The 18,939-nt window shown below is 42.5% G+C and overlaps 3 protein-coding genes across 3 annotated transcripts in view; all 3 read left to right on the forward strand.

Moving 5' to 3' along the window:
• The first annotated feature begins 696 nt into the window (after positions 1-696).
• Positions 697-4,335, forward strand: LOC120953580 (solute carrier family 46 member 3-like). The gene is made up of 6 exons (XM_049607575.1): positions 697-1,005; positions 1,098-1,499; positions 1,564-1,832; positions 2,125-2,364; positions 2,821-3,061; positions 3,147-4,335. The coding sequence occupies exons 1-6, from the start codon at positions 731-733 to the stop codon at positions 3,391-3,393; spliced, it is 1,674 nt and encodes a 557-aa protein (XP_049463532.1). The 5' UTR covers positions 697-730; the 3' UTR covers positions 3,394-4,335.
• LOC120953578 (angiotensin-converting enzyme-like) lies at positions 4,272-9,347 on the forward strand. Its single transcript, XM_040373651.2, has 4 exons — positions 4,272-4,383; positions 5,097-5,312; positions 5,374-7,290; positions 7,356-9,347. The coding sequence occupies exons 1-4, from the start codon at positions 4,378-4,380 to the stop codon at positions 8,892-8,894; spliced, it is 3,678 nt and encodes a 1,225-aa protein (XP_040229585.2). The 5' UTR covers positions 4,272-4,377; the 3' UTR covers positions 8,895-9,347.
• Positions 9,348-10,782: 1,435 nt separating this feature from the next.
• Positions 10,783-18,939, forward strand: part of LOC120961144 (transmembrane protease serine 9-like) — a 29,205-nt gene continuing 21,048 nt past the window's right edge. The window contains exons 1-6 of the mRNA XM_049610982.1: positions 10,783-11,058; positions 15,591-15,756; positions 17,567-17,644; positions 17,724-18,206; positions 18,284-18,541; positions 18,626-18,885. Coding sequence (XP_049466939.1) covers positions 15,715-15,756; positions 17,567-17,644; positions 17,724-18,206; positions 18,284-18,541; positions 18,626-18,885 — 1,121 coding nt within the window. The 5' untranslated portion in view covers positions 10,783-11,058; positions 15,591-15,714. The remainder of the gene's footprint in view (positions 11,059-15,590; positions 15,757-17,566; positions 17,645-17,723; positions 18,207-18,283; positions 18,542-18,625; positions 18,886-18,939) is intronic.

The raw sequence follows: 18,939 nt of genomic DNA on the forward strand, positions 1-18,939 counted from the left end.
GATGCTAAAAACGTGGAGATTATCTCCGTTACTACAGGTACGGTACATTAATGTTGGTTCCAGCGTCGTCGTCGTGCAGTTTGGAAGGTGCAATAATTGTGCACAAAATAGTGCGCGATCTTCGATGAAGCGCGACGGTTTTCCTGTGTCGAGCTGCGGTTGAATGGATGTCAAGGAGATTTTCTATTCTCAATCACTCGGCCTCCAATTGTTGCTGCAGATTTGACTCATGTGCATCGTACGGCACCGGGTATCCCATTCATAGGTGCCCACACCCTGGGCAAAATTACACGAAAGTGGACCGAAGTCATAGCGAAGCAAAATTAGGTTTAGGGGGATTCACGCAGAGTCAAAACCAGCGAGGATCAGACGTTAACGAGAGTAGGATCTTGTAGGAAAAACTGCACACCCGATGGTGTCTGCAAGGGGACTTGGTTACTCTCACTACATTCGGATATGGAATGGACAACAAAAATCCAAAGATTTCGTTTCTCCCAGTACGGCTGAGCGAAGCCCATCTCTACTATCGGCTGGAGTGAAAAGTACAGAAGATAGATACATATACGCTGTTCCTCTCGGGCTTACTGGATCGATTGGAAAGGCTTTTTGTCTGCAGATATGCAAAAAAAACCTGTGGGCGACCGGTTGTGTGATAGAGGGGGAACGGAACTTTCGCTGCTGGTTGTGCTAATGCAGTTTAAACATTCATTTTCATAGATTTCTTTCCAGAATGAGGAACCTACAGCCTCCGAAAGGTAGCGAAAAAGTTGCTGATGAGTTGAAGGTGAAAGAAAAGAAAAGTCCGTCCTCATTGCGAGAAAAGTATCTGTACTTTAAACGCAACATAACCGTCGAACCGATGCTGGCCTGCTACATCATGCCGAGCGTTTTGGCTGGATTGGCGACGCAGAACCTCAACCTGGAGAAAGCTTGTCGGGTGAATCTCGGCTACGGAGACGTAATCTGCGATGCATTGACCCGCCGTGACACAGCAAACTACACGCAGTAAGTAGCAAAATCGCATCCCGCCACGATCACCGAGATGTGTGGCTTAAGCTTAATTTCATTACCTCTCATTATCACCTAACCGATTCCAGCGAGGAAGAGATGGTGCAGCATCTGGTGGCACGAATGGCGGGGTGGAAGACGGTGCTGCAGAGCGCATTGCCCTGCATGTTGATACTGTTTTGGGGTTCATGGAGCGATCGCCATGGTCGGCGGAAGCCGTGCATGTTGATACCGATCATTGGTGAGTTTATGACGGCGATCGGGTTGATTCTGTGCACGTACTTCAAGTCTGTTCCGATGGAGGTGGCCGGTATAACGGAAGCTCTGTTCCCTGCCCTAACGGGCGGCTGGTTTACGATGTTCATGGGCGTCTTCAGCTACATTGCTGACGTGACCACGACCGAGGAGCGCACGCTGCGTATTGGAATTGTGAACTTGTGCTTTTCGTTGGGCGTCCCTATTGGAATGGCCTTCAGCGGAATCCTTTTGAAGTGAGTCACAACAAAACGCCGGAAGCGGAAGTGGAAATAATGATAGCAATGATTTCGCTTACAGACAAATTGGGTTCTACGGAGTGTTTTCGATATCGGCCTCACTCTACCTGGTAGCGTTCTTCTACGGCGTGTTCGTGGTAAAAGAGGTGGACATACTGAACGAGAAGCAGCGGCTGCGAGCCCAGGAGAAGGGACTGCTGGCCGATTTCTTTGATCGGGAGCACGTGATGGAAACATTCCGGGTAGCATTTAAAATTGGCGAACGGCAGCGTCGTCTCCGTGTGATCATGCTGATGATAGTGGTCATGGTCGTGATTGGGCCCCTGCACGGTAAGTACAAGCTGGCATATTCGGTACCCGTTTCATCTCGCGGACGGAGAGAGAGAGAGTGAGAGAGTGCCATAGAGCTTGCGACCACGGAAGTAAGAAATTAGCCTTGATTAGGCAACACACATCTTGGAGAGCCTGGAACAACTGGCTTTGCGTAGAACGGCTGTACGGGTTCAAGGTCTATCGGAAGATGGGTGGGCGGGGGTGGGGGGAGGTGGAGTGGATAATGCTTGCCATGGCCTTTGCATACTAAACGCTAGAACACCAACTGACGCCGTGTCTCTGTTTACAGGAGAGATGGCGGTAATTTATCTATTCACACGCTACCGGTTCAACTGGAGTGAGGTCGAGTTTAGCTTCTTCTCTACGTACGGCATGCTGACCGGGCTGATTGGGACGTTATTTTCTGTAGGTGTTTTTTCCCATTTGCTCAAAATAGACGACGCACTGATAGGCGTTATGTCATGCATGTCAAAGATACTATCTAGCTTCGTGTATGCATTCGCTGTTACCACCTGGCAGCTGTATCTGGGTAAGTGAAACATAACGTATTACCTGTATAGTTTATGCAGAAGCTAGCATAGGTGAATGGAAGGACACGGAAGCAGGTTTAATATCCGCATGTATAATATGTTGGTTAGAGAGTCAACACAATTTTCAAGATGCTAATTGGAGTCTAATTTACTTAACGACACTTATCCTATAGTATTTTTTTGAATAGAGTCCGTAGCCTTAGGCAAATAACTGGCGCATGCTACAGTAGTATCAGTAGCATGCAATGTAACATAAAATTGTTGAGCTTTCTTTGCAAAGTATTGCAACTTCCTTTTCGACCAGTGTTTTAACGTTGTTTCGTAATTGGTAAAAATTTGTTTGAATATTATACCATTTTTATATTTCATATGCATAAAGAAAATACCGTAAATAAGGCTTAAAGCGATAGACTGGACAATGCATTAATAACAATATAACAATCGTATCACAACAGGCCCCATTGTTGAAATGCTTAACGGCACGTCCTTCATTTCAATGCGTTCGATCGCTTCTAAACTCGTCGCCAGCGATGAACTGGGCAAAGTGAATTCATTGTTCGGTGTGGCCGAAGCGTTGATGCCGCTAGTGTACGCGCCCCTCTACACTACAGTCTACACACTGTCGATAAATGTTCTGCCGGGAGCATTTTTCCTGCTAGGTGGCGCTCTCACCTCGCCGGCAGTAGTGATTTTCCTGTGAGTAATGCACGTGGCAGTGTGAAACACACACACAGCACGCGGAAACTGACCTCCTCTTTTTTTTCGCGTGATTTTATCACAGCTGGATGTATCGCGTGCATAGGCGTGAAGCTCGTGAGCTTGCCGAGGAGAAACGCATCGAGGATAAGTATCGGCAACTGGGCGATAGTGGCGAAAGCAACGGGTGCCGCACGATCGTGACGGAGCAAGCGGATCGCAGGCAAAAAATACCAGATTATGGCACGGGGATCGCTAATGCTGCCTTTGAGGAGGAGAATATCGGAGCAGGAAAGGTCCCAACGGCGACAGTCGACCAATCGAAGCTGTGATATTCCATCGATACAAAACGAAACAGATGTAGATGTAGATAGTATGTGTGTAAATACAATCAAAGAGTAATGTACTAAAAACGCTGCCGCTGTAGTAAGTGTGTGTGTGTGTTTGTGTGCGTGTTTTTATTTGGGTTTTTGACGGGGGTTTGGTAACACGCGTACTGAAGGGAGTACTAATATTTAGCGGCACGTTAACAACAACAGCACAAGTGCAGAATAAAATTGGCCTTTTTATTGCAATCTGAATAGGTAGAGTGAATGCAAGCGATTAATACGCGATTATGGATGGCACTGCACCGTAATGTGCGTTTCAAGTGGCACCCTTCTAGCATGAGTAGTGGTATTAGCAGTGAAGATAACATACCTCGATAAGTGATGCGTACTACTGGAGAGAAGCAGTGATAAGCCGGATGAATGCGTGAGTGTGTACAATGGCAGAACCGAACGAAACTGAGAGTGTGAGTGTAGCGCGCTTAGGGGAGCGTGTAATCCTCGCCCGATCGTTTCGAGCACCAACTTCAAACCACACACCATTTGGATTCGCCCGTCCAAGCGGTACAAAAAGTGATCAACCGCATTGCGCGAACGGGTAACAACAAAAGCATATTAGCGGCAATGCATGGAAAGTTCTCCGACAGTTGATCCAGCAGAGTTGAACAGAGCGGAGCAAACGCCTAAGCCGCACTACAGTGTCGATAGGTACGATTGTAATAGCACGGCCAGTTTCTGGTGGTCAAGCTAATAACCAGCCACGCGACGGTGCGAAGGTGTGTGAGCACGCTTCTGCCGGCGAAATAATATGTGATTTTAATACCGAACGAAGCGTTTGCGTTTGCCGTGCCTGTTTTCGTGGTAACCATTACACAACGGAAGGTTTGCAGTGTGTCGGAACCGTTCGCATACCGACGATCGTTTGGCGGCACTGGAGAGGCGTACATTGCTCGCTGGTAGCATAACGAGTATCCGCACACGTATCGGAAAATGAAGGTAAGTGTACGGAGTTAAACGAAAGGGAAAAGGGTGCTGGGCGTTGAAGCTTTCGTGACTTGAATATCCGGATGGGTTGGCAGTGTATTGGCAGAGCAGCAGCACGTGGTTACCTGCGTATTGCAGTAGGTTGATCGATTTCTGCAAATTCATTGGTATTAAGAGGAAGCATTTTTGACGGAGGCACCGGATCGACCTTCAGGCTGGAATGACGCAAACTACGAAGAGGTTTATTTGAATTTTATCATGGATTGATGTACAATAGATGTACAGATTATTTAGTACATTTGTGTTAAGACAATTTAAACTATCCAGGATTGAGAATGCGATTAAGTACCACAGTATAACGAAGGGTAAAATCTTATTTTTGCGTTGAAATATCTTTACGACTGTACCAAGCGGGTATTGTAAATGACAAGTGAGTTAATTATTTGTCGTCATTGTTTGACTGTAAACCATCTAATCTAATCGGCCATTTTGGGCGGCCAGTAGTGTTCTTTTAAGCAGATGCTTCTTCTGGTTCAGCGTTATCTGTAAGTACTAACTGTCTGCTGTATTGCCAGTAATAAAATGTAGCCATTCAATAAGGCTATTAATTTCGTTGCGAGTTAATAAACTGTTGATGTGCAAAAATTAGCTATCGATCAAAATACACAAGATTCGTGACTACAATTGCCACTATTTGCGTTGTAATGTATTCTCATGGTTTGCAGGTATTTGTGTACCTTGTTTTCCTGTGCGTCTGGTACGGGAGGACTTCTCAATCTCTACCACAGGTGGTAGTGCAGCGAGAAGCGCTTACTGAAGAACAGATGGCAGCCACTTTGGAACAATACGATCAGGACGTTCGGGTTCTATGTAACCGTAATGCGATAGCGAACTGGAATGTAGCGACCGACACGGAGAATGAATATTTGCAGGAAGTGCAGGTAGGTACAATTTCCCCGATGCAATGAAGCAAATGATTAACTAACTCACTTTCAACCACAGAACAACGTGTCGCTGGAGTATGCCAAGTTTCGGAACGATTACTACGAGCAGCACTTCAAGAGCGCCAATGTGGAGGATTATCGTAGCGAAAAGATTCGAAAGCAGCTCCGATTGCTGAAAGATCTCGGGACGGCAGCACTGCCTGCAGAAAAGCTGGCCTCGTTGAATCGTGTGTTGCGCAAAATGGATACAGCCTATCAGCTAGCTGAAGTGTGTCCTTATGAAAATCAGCAGTGTGATGCTGCCGATTCCAAGTGGACGCTCGATCCCGAGCTGGAGAAAGTGATGGCTGAATCGGATAATTACGACGAGCTAGAGTATGTGTGGCGTCGCTGGCGCGAGGAATCTGGCAATAAGATGCGCTCCGACTATAAAGAGTATGTGGCGCTGGTAAACGAGGCAGCGAGGTTGAATGGGTACGAGGATTACGGCGCCTTGTGGCGATCCAAGTACGATGATCCAAAGCTACGAGAGACGCTGGAACGACTCTGGAGCGAGGTGGAGCCTCTGTACGATGAGCTGCACAGCTACGTGCGCTATCGTCTTTTTGAGCTTTATGGCGATCGCATGGATAAGATGAACCCTATGATCCCGGCCCATCTGCTGGGTAACATGTGGGCTCAATCGTGGGCTAACATGTATGATCGTTTGAAACCATTCCCAAATGCAAGCTTGGTGGACGTGACAGCCAAAATGAAGGAACTGGGTTTCAATGCGACCAGAATGTTTGAGATGTCAGACGAATTTTACCAGAGTCTTGGGTTGCCCAGCAGTGCTATGAGCTACGGGGCGAAAGCCGTGATTGAAAAACCACCACAAAAGATCGTTTGTCATGCGTCTGCGTGGGATTTCTGCGATGGAGAAGATTTCCGGATAAAAATGTGCACCAACATCAATATGGGGGACTTTATCACGGTTCACCATGAGATGGGACACATTATGTACTACATACTGTATAAGGATCAGCCGAACCTGTTTCGTACTGGTGCTACGCCAGCCTTCCATGAAGCGGTTGGCGATACCATTGCCCTGTCGGTGGCCACACCGAACCACCTGCGTAAAGTAGGATTGCTGGACGAGTACGAAGACAGCCAGGCGGACAACGTGAATGCACTGTTCGAGATGGCGTTAGAACGGGTGGCCTTCCTACCGTTCGGATACTTGATCGACATGTGGCGATGGGACGTTTTCAGCGGAGCGGTCAACGAGAGCGAGTGGAATGCACACTGGTGGAAGTTACGCGAGAAGTACCAAAAGGTTTATGCTCCGGTATCGCGGTCGGAGGAAGATTTCGACCCGGGAGCAAAGTATCACATCCCGGCCAGCTCTCAGTATATAGCATATTTTTTGGCACACATTCTAGAGTTTCAGTTCTATCGTGCCCTGTGCATTGAAGCGGGACAGTACGATCCATCGCAAACATCTGGCCAACCACTTCACAAATGTGATTTCTACCGGAGCAAAGCTGCTGGAGATAAGTTACGCGATGGTCTTTCGCTTGGATACAGTGAGGATTGGGAGGATGCACTTGAGAGGCTAACTGGAGAGCGAGAGATTAGCGGCAAAGCTTTGCTAGAGTACTTCGAGCCTCTGTACCAGTTTCTGAAGGAGGAAAACCGCAAATTTAAGGCGGCACAAATGCCAAACATTGTTGAACGATACAGTGAACAATACTCAACCGCATGTACTAAGCAAGTGAGGGCCCAGTATGCCACACAGGTCGACGTAGGCAATCCTCAGCTGCAGCAACAGCTTACGGACGTGTTAGCGGAAAATACTCAATTCGTGCTGGAAAACTACAATCGATATTTTGCCGATGTAGATCCGAAGGATGTTTCGGACCCTATTGTAAGTCGCCAGCTCGAATTTTTAACGCAAATATCAATCAACAAGCTGCCCGCCCAAGATCTAACTAAGGTGAGTAAATGCTACATGGAACGATTGTAGGAAATTTGGGAAAATAAATTTACTTTGCATTGCAGTTACAACATGCCTTGGGCAGAATGCAAAACATCTACAGCAGTGCTACGATTTGTCCGTATCGTGATCGGAAGTGTTCTGAAGGAAGGCTCTCGCTAGATCCTGAGCTGTACGAAATAATGGCCAAGTCGGAGGACTTCGAAGAGCTGCAGTACGTGTGGAATGAGTGGCGGCGCGTTACGGGTCGCAACATGAAACCCGACTTTAAGACCTATGTAGACATGATGAACCGTGCCGCCAAGCTGGGAGGATTCCAAGACATGGGAGAGCTATGGAGATCCTCGTTCGAACAGGATGATTTCGTCAATGGCATGAAGCGTCTGTGGGGTGAGTTGAAGCCATTTTACGACGAATTGCACAAATACGTCCACCGTAAACTGAAGGCCATCTATGGTGAGCGGATAAAGGATGACAACATTCCGGCACATCTGCTCGGTAATATGTGGGCTCAGTCGTGGTTGAACCTGTACGAGCGAACAAAGCCATTCGAAAATACGGTCGATTTGGACATAACGGAAGCATTGAAAGCGAAGAACTACACCGTTCGGCAGTTGTTTGAAATTGCGAACGATTTCTACGTGGGGCTCGGTCTACCCGATAACAGCATGAGCTACGATACGGCTCGCGGAGCAATGATAGAGAAGCCTTCGGACGGCCGGGTGGTAACGTGCCATGCGTCTGCGTGGGACTTTTGCGATCGACAGGATTTTCGCATTAAAATGTGCACGCGCATGAATATGGAAGACTTTGTGACGATTCACCACGAGATGGGCCACATCAACTATTACATTCTGTACAAGGACCAGCCGGTAACGCTGCGCAGTGGTGCAAATCCGGGCTTCCACGAAGCGGTCGGTGACACGATTTCACTGTCCGTAGCTACACCGAAGCACTTTGAAAAGATTGGCTTACTGCAGGGGTACAATGACACGTATGAGGAGAACATTAATGCACTATATCAAAAGGCTCTGGATCGGGTGGCGTTTCTTCCGTTCGGGTTGCTGATCGATATGTGGCGCTGGGAAGTTTTCGCCGGCAAGGTAGACTATTCGCGCTGGAACGAGCGGTGGTGGGAGCTTCGCGAAGAGTATCAAAAGGTGTCTGCTCCGGTCGAGCGGGATGGTGATGACTTTGATCCGGGCGCAAAGTACCATATCCCATACGATAGCCAGTATGTGTCGTATTTCATAGCGCACATCCTGGACCTGCAGTTGCACAAGGCACTCTGTACGGCAGCAAATCAGTACGATCCAAACGATCCGGCAAAACCGCTGCACAAGTGCGACATCGATGGATCGCGAGCTGCTGGTGATCTGTTACGCGCGGGACTTTCGCTTGGTCGATCGGTGCACTGGTCGGAAGCACTGAAAGCGATGACGGGCGAAACGGAACTACGGAGTGATGCTTTGCTCGAGTACTACAAACCGCTGTACGAGTTTTTGAAGGAAGAAAATGCCAAAGCAGGAAGCGCTAGATTTGTGCCAGTATCGATCAGTTTAATATTAATACCATGTATAGTGTTTCTGTTCCGATATTATTAGGGACTTCGCTTGTTCGGAAATTGTTATTTGTGTATCATTGTGATTGTTTGGTAACAAATTGTTGATGTAAATTATTATTTTTGTACCATAAATCCACTGCAAAAGGGAAGCTCGGTGGTACAAACAAACTTTCTTATCGCGGGTGCGATAAGTCTTGGTGCCAATGCCCGAGAAAGGCGCGCCCAAGCCGCAATACGTTGTAGTGATCGCGTATTGTGCTGGTCAGTGAACGCCAATTGATAGTTAACGAAGTTAAATTACTTGAAACAGTTGAGTGGGGAGACGTTTATTTGCGATCATGCGAAACGCTTTTGTTGTTGTTGTTTTTTTAACTGATATTTAGAAGAAGCATGCTAAGAAGGAGTTGAACATGATGATAATTTCGATTCAGCCCGACACTATGATAAAATAAACGGAAACGAACAACATTGAAAGTGACTGGAAAACTCCGAATTAGATGAAATTAGATTTATTCTCTGTGCTGTGGAGGGTGATCCGAAATAACAACACGACTTGAAACCATTTTTTTTTTATTTCTCCCTCCATTTTTATCGATGAATGAAGGACGTTTTCAAAAGAGATTCCGTGATCTACAGAGATTGATCATAATTGTCTTCATTAACAAAATGCATAGTCGATGATGGGGGACTGCTTCGCCTTAGTCAGGCTATCTGCAATGTATTGATGTATTTCCATAATATGAAGAGTTAATTCTGCGACTGGAGGGATCGGTCGATACGGAAATAGAGGCGGTGATGGTTATATTGTTAAATTGTGCGATTCAATGACTGTACCACGGTACCGACCCAAATCTATTCGGATTGACAATCTAGGCTCAGGAAGAAAAGAATTACAAACACTCAGTATTATAACAAAAACCGGAAATCTGTTTCAAATATTGTGAAGTAGGAAAAAAATTACCTCTAAATACTTATTAACCTTTTTTTTGTATGCTCTGAAAAACGATACTTCAGTAAATGCGGAATGTAAAACTACCGGACACCTAATCGTCGGAACGTGGCACAGACATATTATTAGCACGTGTTGAATTTCGAACTACAGTGCGACATACAGAGCGAGCGAGCGAGCGAGAAACGTTAAATAAAGAGAGAAATTGTTTATACGGAGAATTTTCCTTGCAATCCGCTCTTAGTGTAGCTGTCGGAAAATCGTAGAGCAAGTGAGTTTAAATGAAGAAAAATATATTACAAAAAAGTTTGCTTCGAGGAAAGGCAATTGATTGTCCGACGAGAACAGCAATCATCTTCATGATTAATGGCGGCGGTTAGTTTGTCAAAGGCCGCTAGTTTCCGATCAATTGAGCAATTAATCTTGACACCATCTTAAGACTGGACTGCGCCAACGGTGTTTGGCGATACTAATCAATCGAATTCATTTACGCTGTAGGGCGTAAGGTACACTTCTATCTGGGCCTGTAGAGCTATAGAACACTACTTAAGTTTGTTGAGTAAGACGATGTATACAATACGTCAACATTTCAAGGGAGTAACGGTATGGAAATCTTGTAACTCATGTTGAAAATTAATTTACCATTTGTAAATATGGAAGATTGCTTCATTGGTTGATTGGTTGATTGAATCTTCATAAATCCTATCGAGGGTAATTTTTTATTCATTTATTGAATCAAGAGCTGATGATTACTTTACTTAGTTAAACATGTTTATTAATCTTGTATAAAGCCTTACATAGGTTGAGCAAGGTTCTTCAAAATCTAAAGTGTTAATAAAATTAGTGCTAATAGCAAGTAAATATTTTTTTTAAATATTTCTAGTTTATGGAAGATGAGTAAAAACCACCCTTAAGTAAGAAGCACTAATTATAAAAAAAACGATTGTTCAATTAACGAATTTTCCCCGACACACGCAATTCCGCCTCTAAGGAGAGCATCTGATACCATCTCTTGCACGACATGCTCTTGAGTCGGTCCCGAAGATTCTCTCGACCGAACGCGTCTCTATAAAACAGCAGCATGTAACGATTGTGTCCGTCAGTCGTGTCCGCTACCTCGAGCGGGTGAAGGCGTTTGTGATTTTGGTGATTTTGCTCTGTATCGAACAGTTGGCTAGAATGATGCAGCGACCGTAACAGGGTGAAATCCGTTTTTTTATTTGGTTCGCACAGCTACAAAGTGTGTCTGTGTAAGGTGTGTATTGTGCCATTCAAGTAATCTTAGCTACAGATTGTGATTGAATGGTATTCAAAAGAGTTGAAGGACCCAATTCCTTCGCAGTGAATGGTGTGTTGGTTAAAGTTAGAGGAAGAAAATCTGACCAACGAAAGCATGTCTTAGAGTGGTGGCGCCAACAGATGACAGTATGTTAATTTTCGTCCGGCAAAGTGTGTGTGACTTGTGCTGCGTTTGATAACGTATTCAACGGGTTTGAATGATGAGTTGACAGTGTGGATAACCTAGCAGTGCTTGGCAGTGATAGTGTTTTAGTTGGTCGCAGATGGCGCGAAATGGTTTAGCATGATTGACAGCGATAATGAAAGTGGCAGCGAAAATCTGGGCTATAGTGGTGCTTGTTTGCTAAAGCAGCTACAGTTTGTTTTGTGGCCGGTGTTGGTGTTTGCTGGGAGTTGTGCCCGGGAGCGTACGTCGGTATGCAATGGGACATAAAAAATGAATCGATTTACTTTTACGACTGGCACAGAAAGATTGTGATTCGCATTTTTGTACGGTTGATTAGCTTGGGCCGAACAGAAGAAGAATGATGCATGCCTTACGGCAATGTAATGCTTTGTATATTAATAACTTTATCGCAATTGTTAAGCCAACGTTAACAACGACAAAAACAGATATTTGATCAATGCTTACAGTTTTCTGCAATTTCTCTTGTACTCTGAAAACTGTAAGCATTGGCTATTCTCGGTTCCATTGTTTTATAAAAGCTTAAAACTAAAAAATGTTCCAATATGCACAAAAAAAAACAATATCGTGCAAATCTCAGTTGATTGGATACGTGATAGGGCATACATGACTGTGAAGAAAATACTGAAATTGTTTGACAACAAGAACAAGTCTACCGTGAAACTCCTTTGATAAAGGAATATATATTTATTTGGATTTCGTTCGGGCATGATGCGTGGTACCCAAGCTATTTCGGTACAAGCCGTTAAGGCCACTGTTATCTTCCTACGTTCGCACTAAAAGCAGGGTATTGTGCTTGATACCTTTGGGCAAAATTTAATTTGTACTGCAGTTCCCCTGAATCATTAATTGGTTAAAGTGTACGAATGGAATGTATCTATTGATTAAAGGTTTTGCAAGACCTTTTTGGAGTGTCAATTTTAGATACATTTGAGCTGAGACAAAAATCAATATTGAAGAAGTGAAGACTTAGCGAGCTGAATTGAATTATGTTGCTCTACCATTTTACTTACCTCTACCTCCTTTAAATAAAAAAAAAAACTATAAACTTTGTACTGCATACAAATTTTTCAATTCGGATTCCAAGAATTCGGGTTTCCTTATCTAACATAGAAAAGCATATGTAAGAATATATTCCAATAAAGACATATCCGTTTTGAGAGCGAACTTCATAGAACCTTCCATAAGTTTCATGAAAAACTTGTAATAATGATGGCAATTCAAGATAACTTTAACACCAAGATACAAGATTACCGAGAAACTCAATCATTTTTCCATTGACGTTTTCCCGAAGTGCTTTGAAACCATACAAAAAATCTGCACAACCTTCAGGCATTTACGGGTAAATCTTCAGTGGCAGATTGCCCCCAGTTTTTAGATAACATTTTTCTGTATTGTCCGTTGGAGTGGTGAAATATGCATCAAAATTTTTTAGTTCCGTAGTGTTTCTATTTCGCAATGCGGTTGTTGAGCGGTTTATCCTCAGGGATTCGGGGAAGGCATATATTATGTTGCTGTGAAAAAGAAGGACAACAATTTTGTCGCCTAAAGTAGCGATTGGGTGGGAAGAACTAATGTACGAATACTATACAATACCGGTGGAAGATGTGGATGAAACGGCAACGAAATGAAAGTTTAATTTTGTATTGCTCTAGAGAGAATAGAAAAAAGTGACGAGAAGAAACGTATTTTCCTTGATTGGTGTAAGATGATTGGTCCCCAGGAACAAAAAGTTAAGAAAAGTTAATGGTATTGTATTGAAATCGTTTCTAAAGCACTTTTGAACAGCATTCTTTAACATAATGTCATAAAAAGAACAAAACTTTTCATTTTACGGAGCGTGTGGAGTTGTTTTTGAGTTTTTTTTTGTTGTGTTCAGTTTGGTCCGATTTTAAGGAATATCAATAGAAATGTAAAAAAAAAGAGCCTTGAACAAGTTAGGATATAGTCTTAACAATAATCCAACGAATCACACCACTGCTAAGAAAATCTCTGTTCGGGTTCAAAAATCAACGATGTGCTGTGTATGTAGAGATAGTAAACCAGTAAACAGGTAAATCCATTTGTTGGAAATTCAACGTAACTGATTTTACATCCCTTACCTTTCATTGCTCAACGTAAGACCTATAAAATCGGGTCACGTAAAAGCGATTTGTTTGTAGTGCGTTATTCAGTTGGTAGGCCAATTTACTCGATTATTACAGACCATATCGAATGTGGATATGATGTCGATTTGCATGAGACATTAAGCTGCTCTAGGTGACACCAGTTGAGTGCGCAAATGTTCCCCCAAGTACTGAGAACACTTGCAGTGTCCTTGAATTCTTTGAGCAGAAGAAACGGATGCCAATGTTTTTGAATGGGCTATATATGGGTGCATACAGTACTATTGTTTTAATATTGACATTATTATTACCATTATACTAAATATAATGTCAATTGCTTCATAACGCAGGTGCACTAAAAAGTATTTAGCCGCACATGAAGCAATAGTTTTTTCAGTTGAATTTTGCACAACGTAATTTCATGATTTGTCATGTCTTTCAGCAAATTTAAGACATTAATTGTAAAAACCATTTTTAACAACTCAAGACATAAAGTACAATTAAAAAATGCTTAAAAATTCAGAGTTGTAACTTGTTATTTTTCTTAGCTTAAAACAATCTACACGGTTAATCTTGATTTTAATAGTCTAGATGGGGTTTACCAGACTTATTAGACTTACATATTTCCTTGCTAGGAATAATTAGTTGGGCCACGAAAGGGAATACATCATGACTACCCTTGAAACAGTCAATGAACAAAATCTCTCTTGCTAAAAACGGAAAATTGAAATAATAGAGCAAATCGACACTTACTTACTTACTTATCCGGCGCTACAAAAAAGCGACATATAGCATAATGTTGTTTTTTTTTTTTACTTACAGCTTGTTTAATAAACTACCAGGCTGCTCCATTTTGTGCTGATCCTATGGATAGCGAGGTCACCACATGTTGTTCAAGTTCTTGCTTAAATTACGCCGAGTAATCCATTAATCATCTTCGACACCTATCTACTATCTAACCAGGAGCTTGAGTAAAATCAATTTGTTACACATTTCAATGATCCCTTCTCGTTGGCTTATTGAGAACCGTTGAGCTCCCTTTACGCACGGAGGAAGCGATACTTTATCCGCTTTGAACCCACTGGACGACAGTGAACTTCCTCAAAGCATAATAAATCATCCTTCTTTGAAAGGTTTTCATTAGATGTTTATATCACTGGATGAAAAAAGAGCGAGATGTAATACTCTTATATATGTTTCGTATTGATACTTATCCCAAAATAAGAGAAGGCTAAAGTTATAGCAATAAAGCTCAAAGTTATAATTAAATTCAAGCAATCAAAGAATTTTCCGTGTTGCAAACCTACCAAAAACTACTCCAGGAAACACAACTGATGCTAAATAATACTAAGAAGAAATGTAGAGGAACATCGACATTCTTTCCCATTAACATAACGGAGTTGCCATGTTGCGCACCGAGAAGTTATTTAAAATATAAACGGTTTCTGCCCGAAGGCAAGGGAAGCTTTATGACTACCAGCAGTGGAATCATGAGGTACGATGATGCCGGTGCCTTGTTTTCCGCGAAACGAACTTATGTGAGAAATTCACACCCATGTGCGGACGCCTTTCCATTATCAGAACTTGCTTTTATCCACCGTTCCGATTGAATGGTGCATTGAGCGCCTAAATTCAAAGCAGAATCTCCATCTAACTAAAGATCGGACGAGATATGCGTTCCATTTGTGGATAAAATTTATGCTAATTTGGGAACCACCCAGCTATCTTGCCGGCAATCAGAACCTGTGCCGCACGAATGAATGTACCTGGGAAAAGAAGTTAAATACAAACATAAGCAAAATGGTTCAAGAGTTTCCTCGTCGCTTGTCACGAATGATACGGGGTAAACAGAGAAATAAAAATAACCACTCCCGAGTGAAGAAATCTGTTTGTGAAAATATTGTCTGTGCGACATTGACCTAGAACATGGCGACACGTTTTTTTTTGGTGAATAAAATACTGTTTGCTGAATTGTGTGTTGGAGAGGATGTTAGAGGTGTAATTGAGTATAATATGTGCATTGTGTACGTATTAGGAAAGAAGAATATTATCGCGTTCATCCGGCTGGTAGAATGATTTGTCTTTTAATATTCGTTCTTCAGCTTATCGTAGCTTAGATAGGATTTTGCCAAAAGGGAGAGTTCAATTGTTTGTAATGTAAATAATGTATGCTTTTCTCGTAAAACAACAATGGTCTAGCCGAATGTCCTACGCTAAAGGAAATGTATTGTTGAAAACCTTTCATTTGTGCGGGTGAATACGGAACCCATCTTTCTATAGATTTTCTCGGAACGTGCGCTGAAAGATCTGCAACGGTGGAACCATGTACGGAATGCTACTAGAGAGTGTTCAACATTTTGTACAGGTATGTACTCAAATGTTTCTGTTTTATTATCATCCTCATTGCTGTCAAACATATAATATTTCATCTTTAATACTGTGAGAATAAGTAGACAGCACTGAAGAAGGTTTGATCAAGGGAAGGATGGTGTAGAATGCGGTAGTGAAGAAACAGAACGGTACAAAATACTTGTGTGCTAAGGCGCGTTTAAATGGAAGGTAATTTGTTTTAAAAGTACCACCTTGAAACCTTCGCCGGTCGGCTGCTGTTAATTTTATGTGGCTTGGGGTGGCGGCCTAAAAACTGAGTTTATTACTGTGCCACTCTTAAAGGTTTAGGTTCAACAGTCCATTACACCAAACATTGGGTAATATTTAACATCTCATGCTTAGCCAAGGATAATCGTAAGGATATAAAAGTGCTGGATAAAAGGTGTCAGATTTAAAACAAGTAGTTAGATGTATTGTTGAAGTAAAGGTGTATATTATAGTTATGGTAGTACACCAGTACAAAACGGATGCAATATATCTAACTTACTTGTTGTTGGAATGTGTGATGTTGGAATTTCAATTGACTATAGAGTCAGCACGAAACTTATTGTATGTATTGAAATTAACAATCCAATGATACTATGTACTACCCCGATAACGGTTTATTGAACTAATAAATACAGTCACCACAACGAAGAACAAAAATGCTTTGTCCATTTCTTTAGCTATAGCCGATCTCAAGCTGTTACCAGAGAAGTTGGGAAGTGTCATTAGTGACATGTGTCTAGAAGAAGCAGTCAACTTGTTGTTGTATTACTATAGAAGTTTAGGACCTTATGAGTCTCTTTCGTCTGTTAAGTAGTCAAGTGGTTTGATCTTATCGTGCTATCATACAAGTCGACCTTTTTAACCTCAAAAAAGGTCCTGAAACATCGTTTGCCATTCATTGTTTGGCTGCATTGTAAGAAAGAAGGTTCTTACTAGTTACTTTTCCGTGTCAAAAGAAAATCGACGAAGCTTAGAATGTAATAACCACTTCTTGCCACAATGCGAGGGTTTCCTCGCTAGCTAAAAGGAGTGCACTATTTAATAGTTTGCATATTGTTACATACCCTTTGGGCGAGCAGCGATGCCGTGTTAATTACATCCGGTGTCCACATCGGAAGAGTCTATTTTGACAGGTAAATATTACGTTCAGTGCGCTTCCGTTTGGTGGTAAATATCATTTAATTGTATCGATTTTTGATACAAGCCAGTGGGGTGACTACCGAATGCGACAGTAATAGTAGCGGCTTATCACGAAAATTGGATCTTATTTGTTCAGGTGTCTCAGGTTATGGGTTCAGTAATCCGTGGGGTTTAAGGCTCCTAAGCAGGCTATCGGTACTTTACTGCTTTAACATTAAGCGGCATTGCGATGAAATTTGTACATCAAGTTTATCTGTTTGATGATAAAATTTCCAGTGCTTTAAAATTTCAACGAATTATTATGAAATTTTTGGTCAGAATGTGCTGATAATACGTGCACACTCTTGAGGAACATGTTTTTACGATTATTCACATAAATATGGACGAGCTAAATAGATAGCTTATGAATACAAATCGCGCTGTTTCTCCCCGGGAGTTGATTTTATGAGTGTTTAAGCAGTAACAAGACTGGCTGTTCGTGTCCTGACTGAGTAAAAAAGCTACGACGACACAGTCATAAAATTGCGCATTTTTAAAGCAGATGCAAGCGCCGAACGCCCGACAACAGCTAGGATAGCAGAAGCAGTAGATTCACTGAACTCTACCCAAATTATTTGATTTTGCGTTTGATTGTTTTTTTTTTTATTAATCAACAGTTAGAGTATGGAGAATTCGTTTGGCGTCAGGCCCTACTCACAACGGGATGCAAAAATACAGTATTCAACACACACCAGGTATGGATTATGAGAGAGTTTGAAACAACATAAAAGTTTCAATAAGCTACATTTTTTGCTTTTACGTCCTTATTTTCAGCTTTACCCGGATAATTTGATACCTGACCTTGCAGCAGCACTTTCGGCTATAACAGGAAAACCGTTCGATGAGTTTATGATATTTTTCGGACGTTGTTTCGTTCGATTCTTTAGTAATTTCGGTTACGATGAGTTGATCAAGGCAACAGGTCGCTATTTCTGCGATTTTCTACATTCAGTGGATAACATTCACCTGCAGATGCGCTTCACTTATCGCAAGATGAAAAGCCCATCTATGCAGCTGACGGAAGTAGATGAAAATGGTGCCGTACTGGTGTACAGAAGCACACGGACCGGATTCTCGAAGTATCTTCGTGGGCAGCTTTTGGAAATAGCCAAGCAGTTGTACGGGATGGACGTCAGCATCAAGGTACTGGAAAGCCAGAACGATACTCCTGGTGGTACATCGGGACCAATTGCACCACAAGGCGGCTTGAAGACGGTTATCGTGAAGTATCGGTTGGATTTTGACAATCGTGAATATGTACGTGTTTTGTTCATGAAACCCGAGGTGAAATAAAATTAAATAATACCATCTATGTGCTGATAACTCTCCCACAGATGCAGCGGCGTGTTCATATCAAAGCACATCCATCACAGCTACAGTTGACACCGGTGAACAGTAAACTGTTGCTGAATTTATTCCCATTCGCTCTAATCCTGAACGAAGAAATGAAAATTACTGCCGTGGGCGAGAAACTCATCGAGTCATGGATGCTGAACAATGTGAATCGATCACCTACGGAACTGCTCGGGGCAAAAGTAACTGATCATTTCAAACTTCGTCGTCCGAGCGGTATAACGTTCACCTGGGAAAATGTAGGAACCATGTCTTGACTGTAATGCACATTAGCTTTAACTCAATACGTATATTTGCTCGTTTTTTTTATTTTTTTTTACTAGATTAAACGGCTGCAAACTGTTTTATTTGAGATACAGCTCCTAAAAGGCTCTTCTGCAAAAGGCACAAAAGACGAGTCGAAAATAGTCGATACTAAAACATCATTATCGCAGGTGGATACGAGCTCCTCGACAGAAGATGCGGCAAAGATAATGACCTCCATTCCACGGCGGGGCTCTCAAGGGCTTCGCAGCATTTTGTTGAAAGGTGAAATGCGTTACATCAAAGACATAAATTCCCTTGTATTTCTATGCAGTCCCCTGTAAGTTTTTAATATCGATATACAGAAAAATGCAAATTGAAAGAAGTGATTTAA

Source organism: Anopheles coluzzii, chromosome 2, assembly GCF_943734685.1.
Source record: "Anopheles coluzzii chromosome 2, AcolN3, whole genome shotgun sequence".
NCBI classification, from domain to species: Eukaryota; Metazoa; Arthropoda; class Insecta; order Diptera; family Culicidae; genus Anopheles; species Anopheles coluzzii.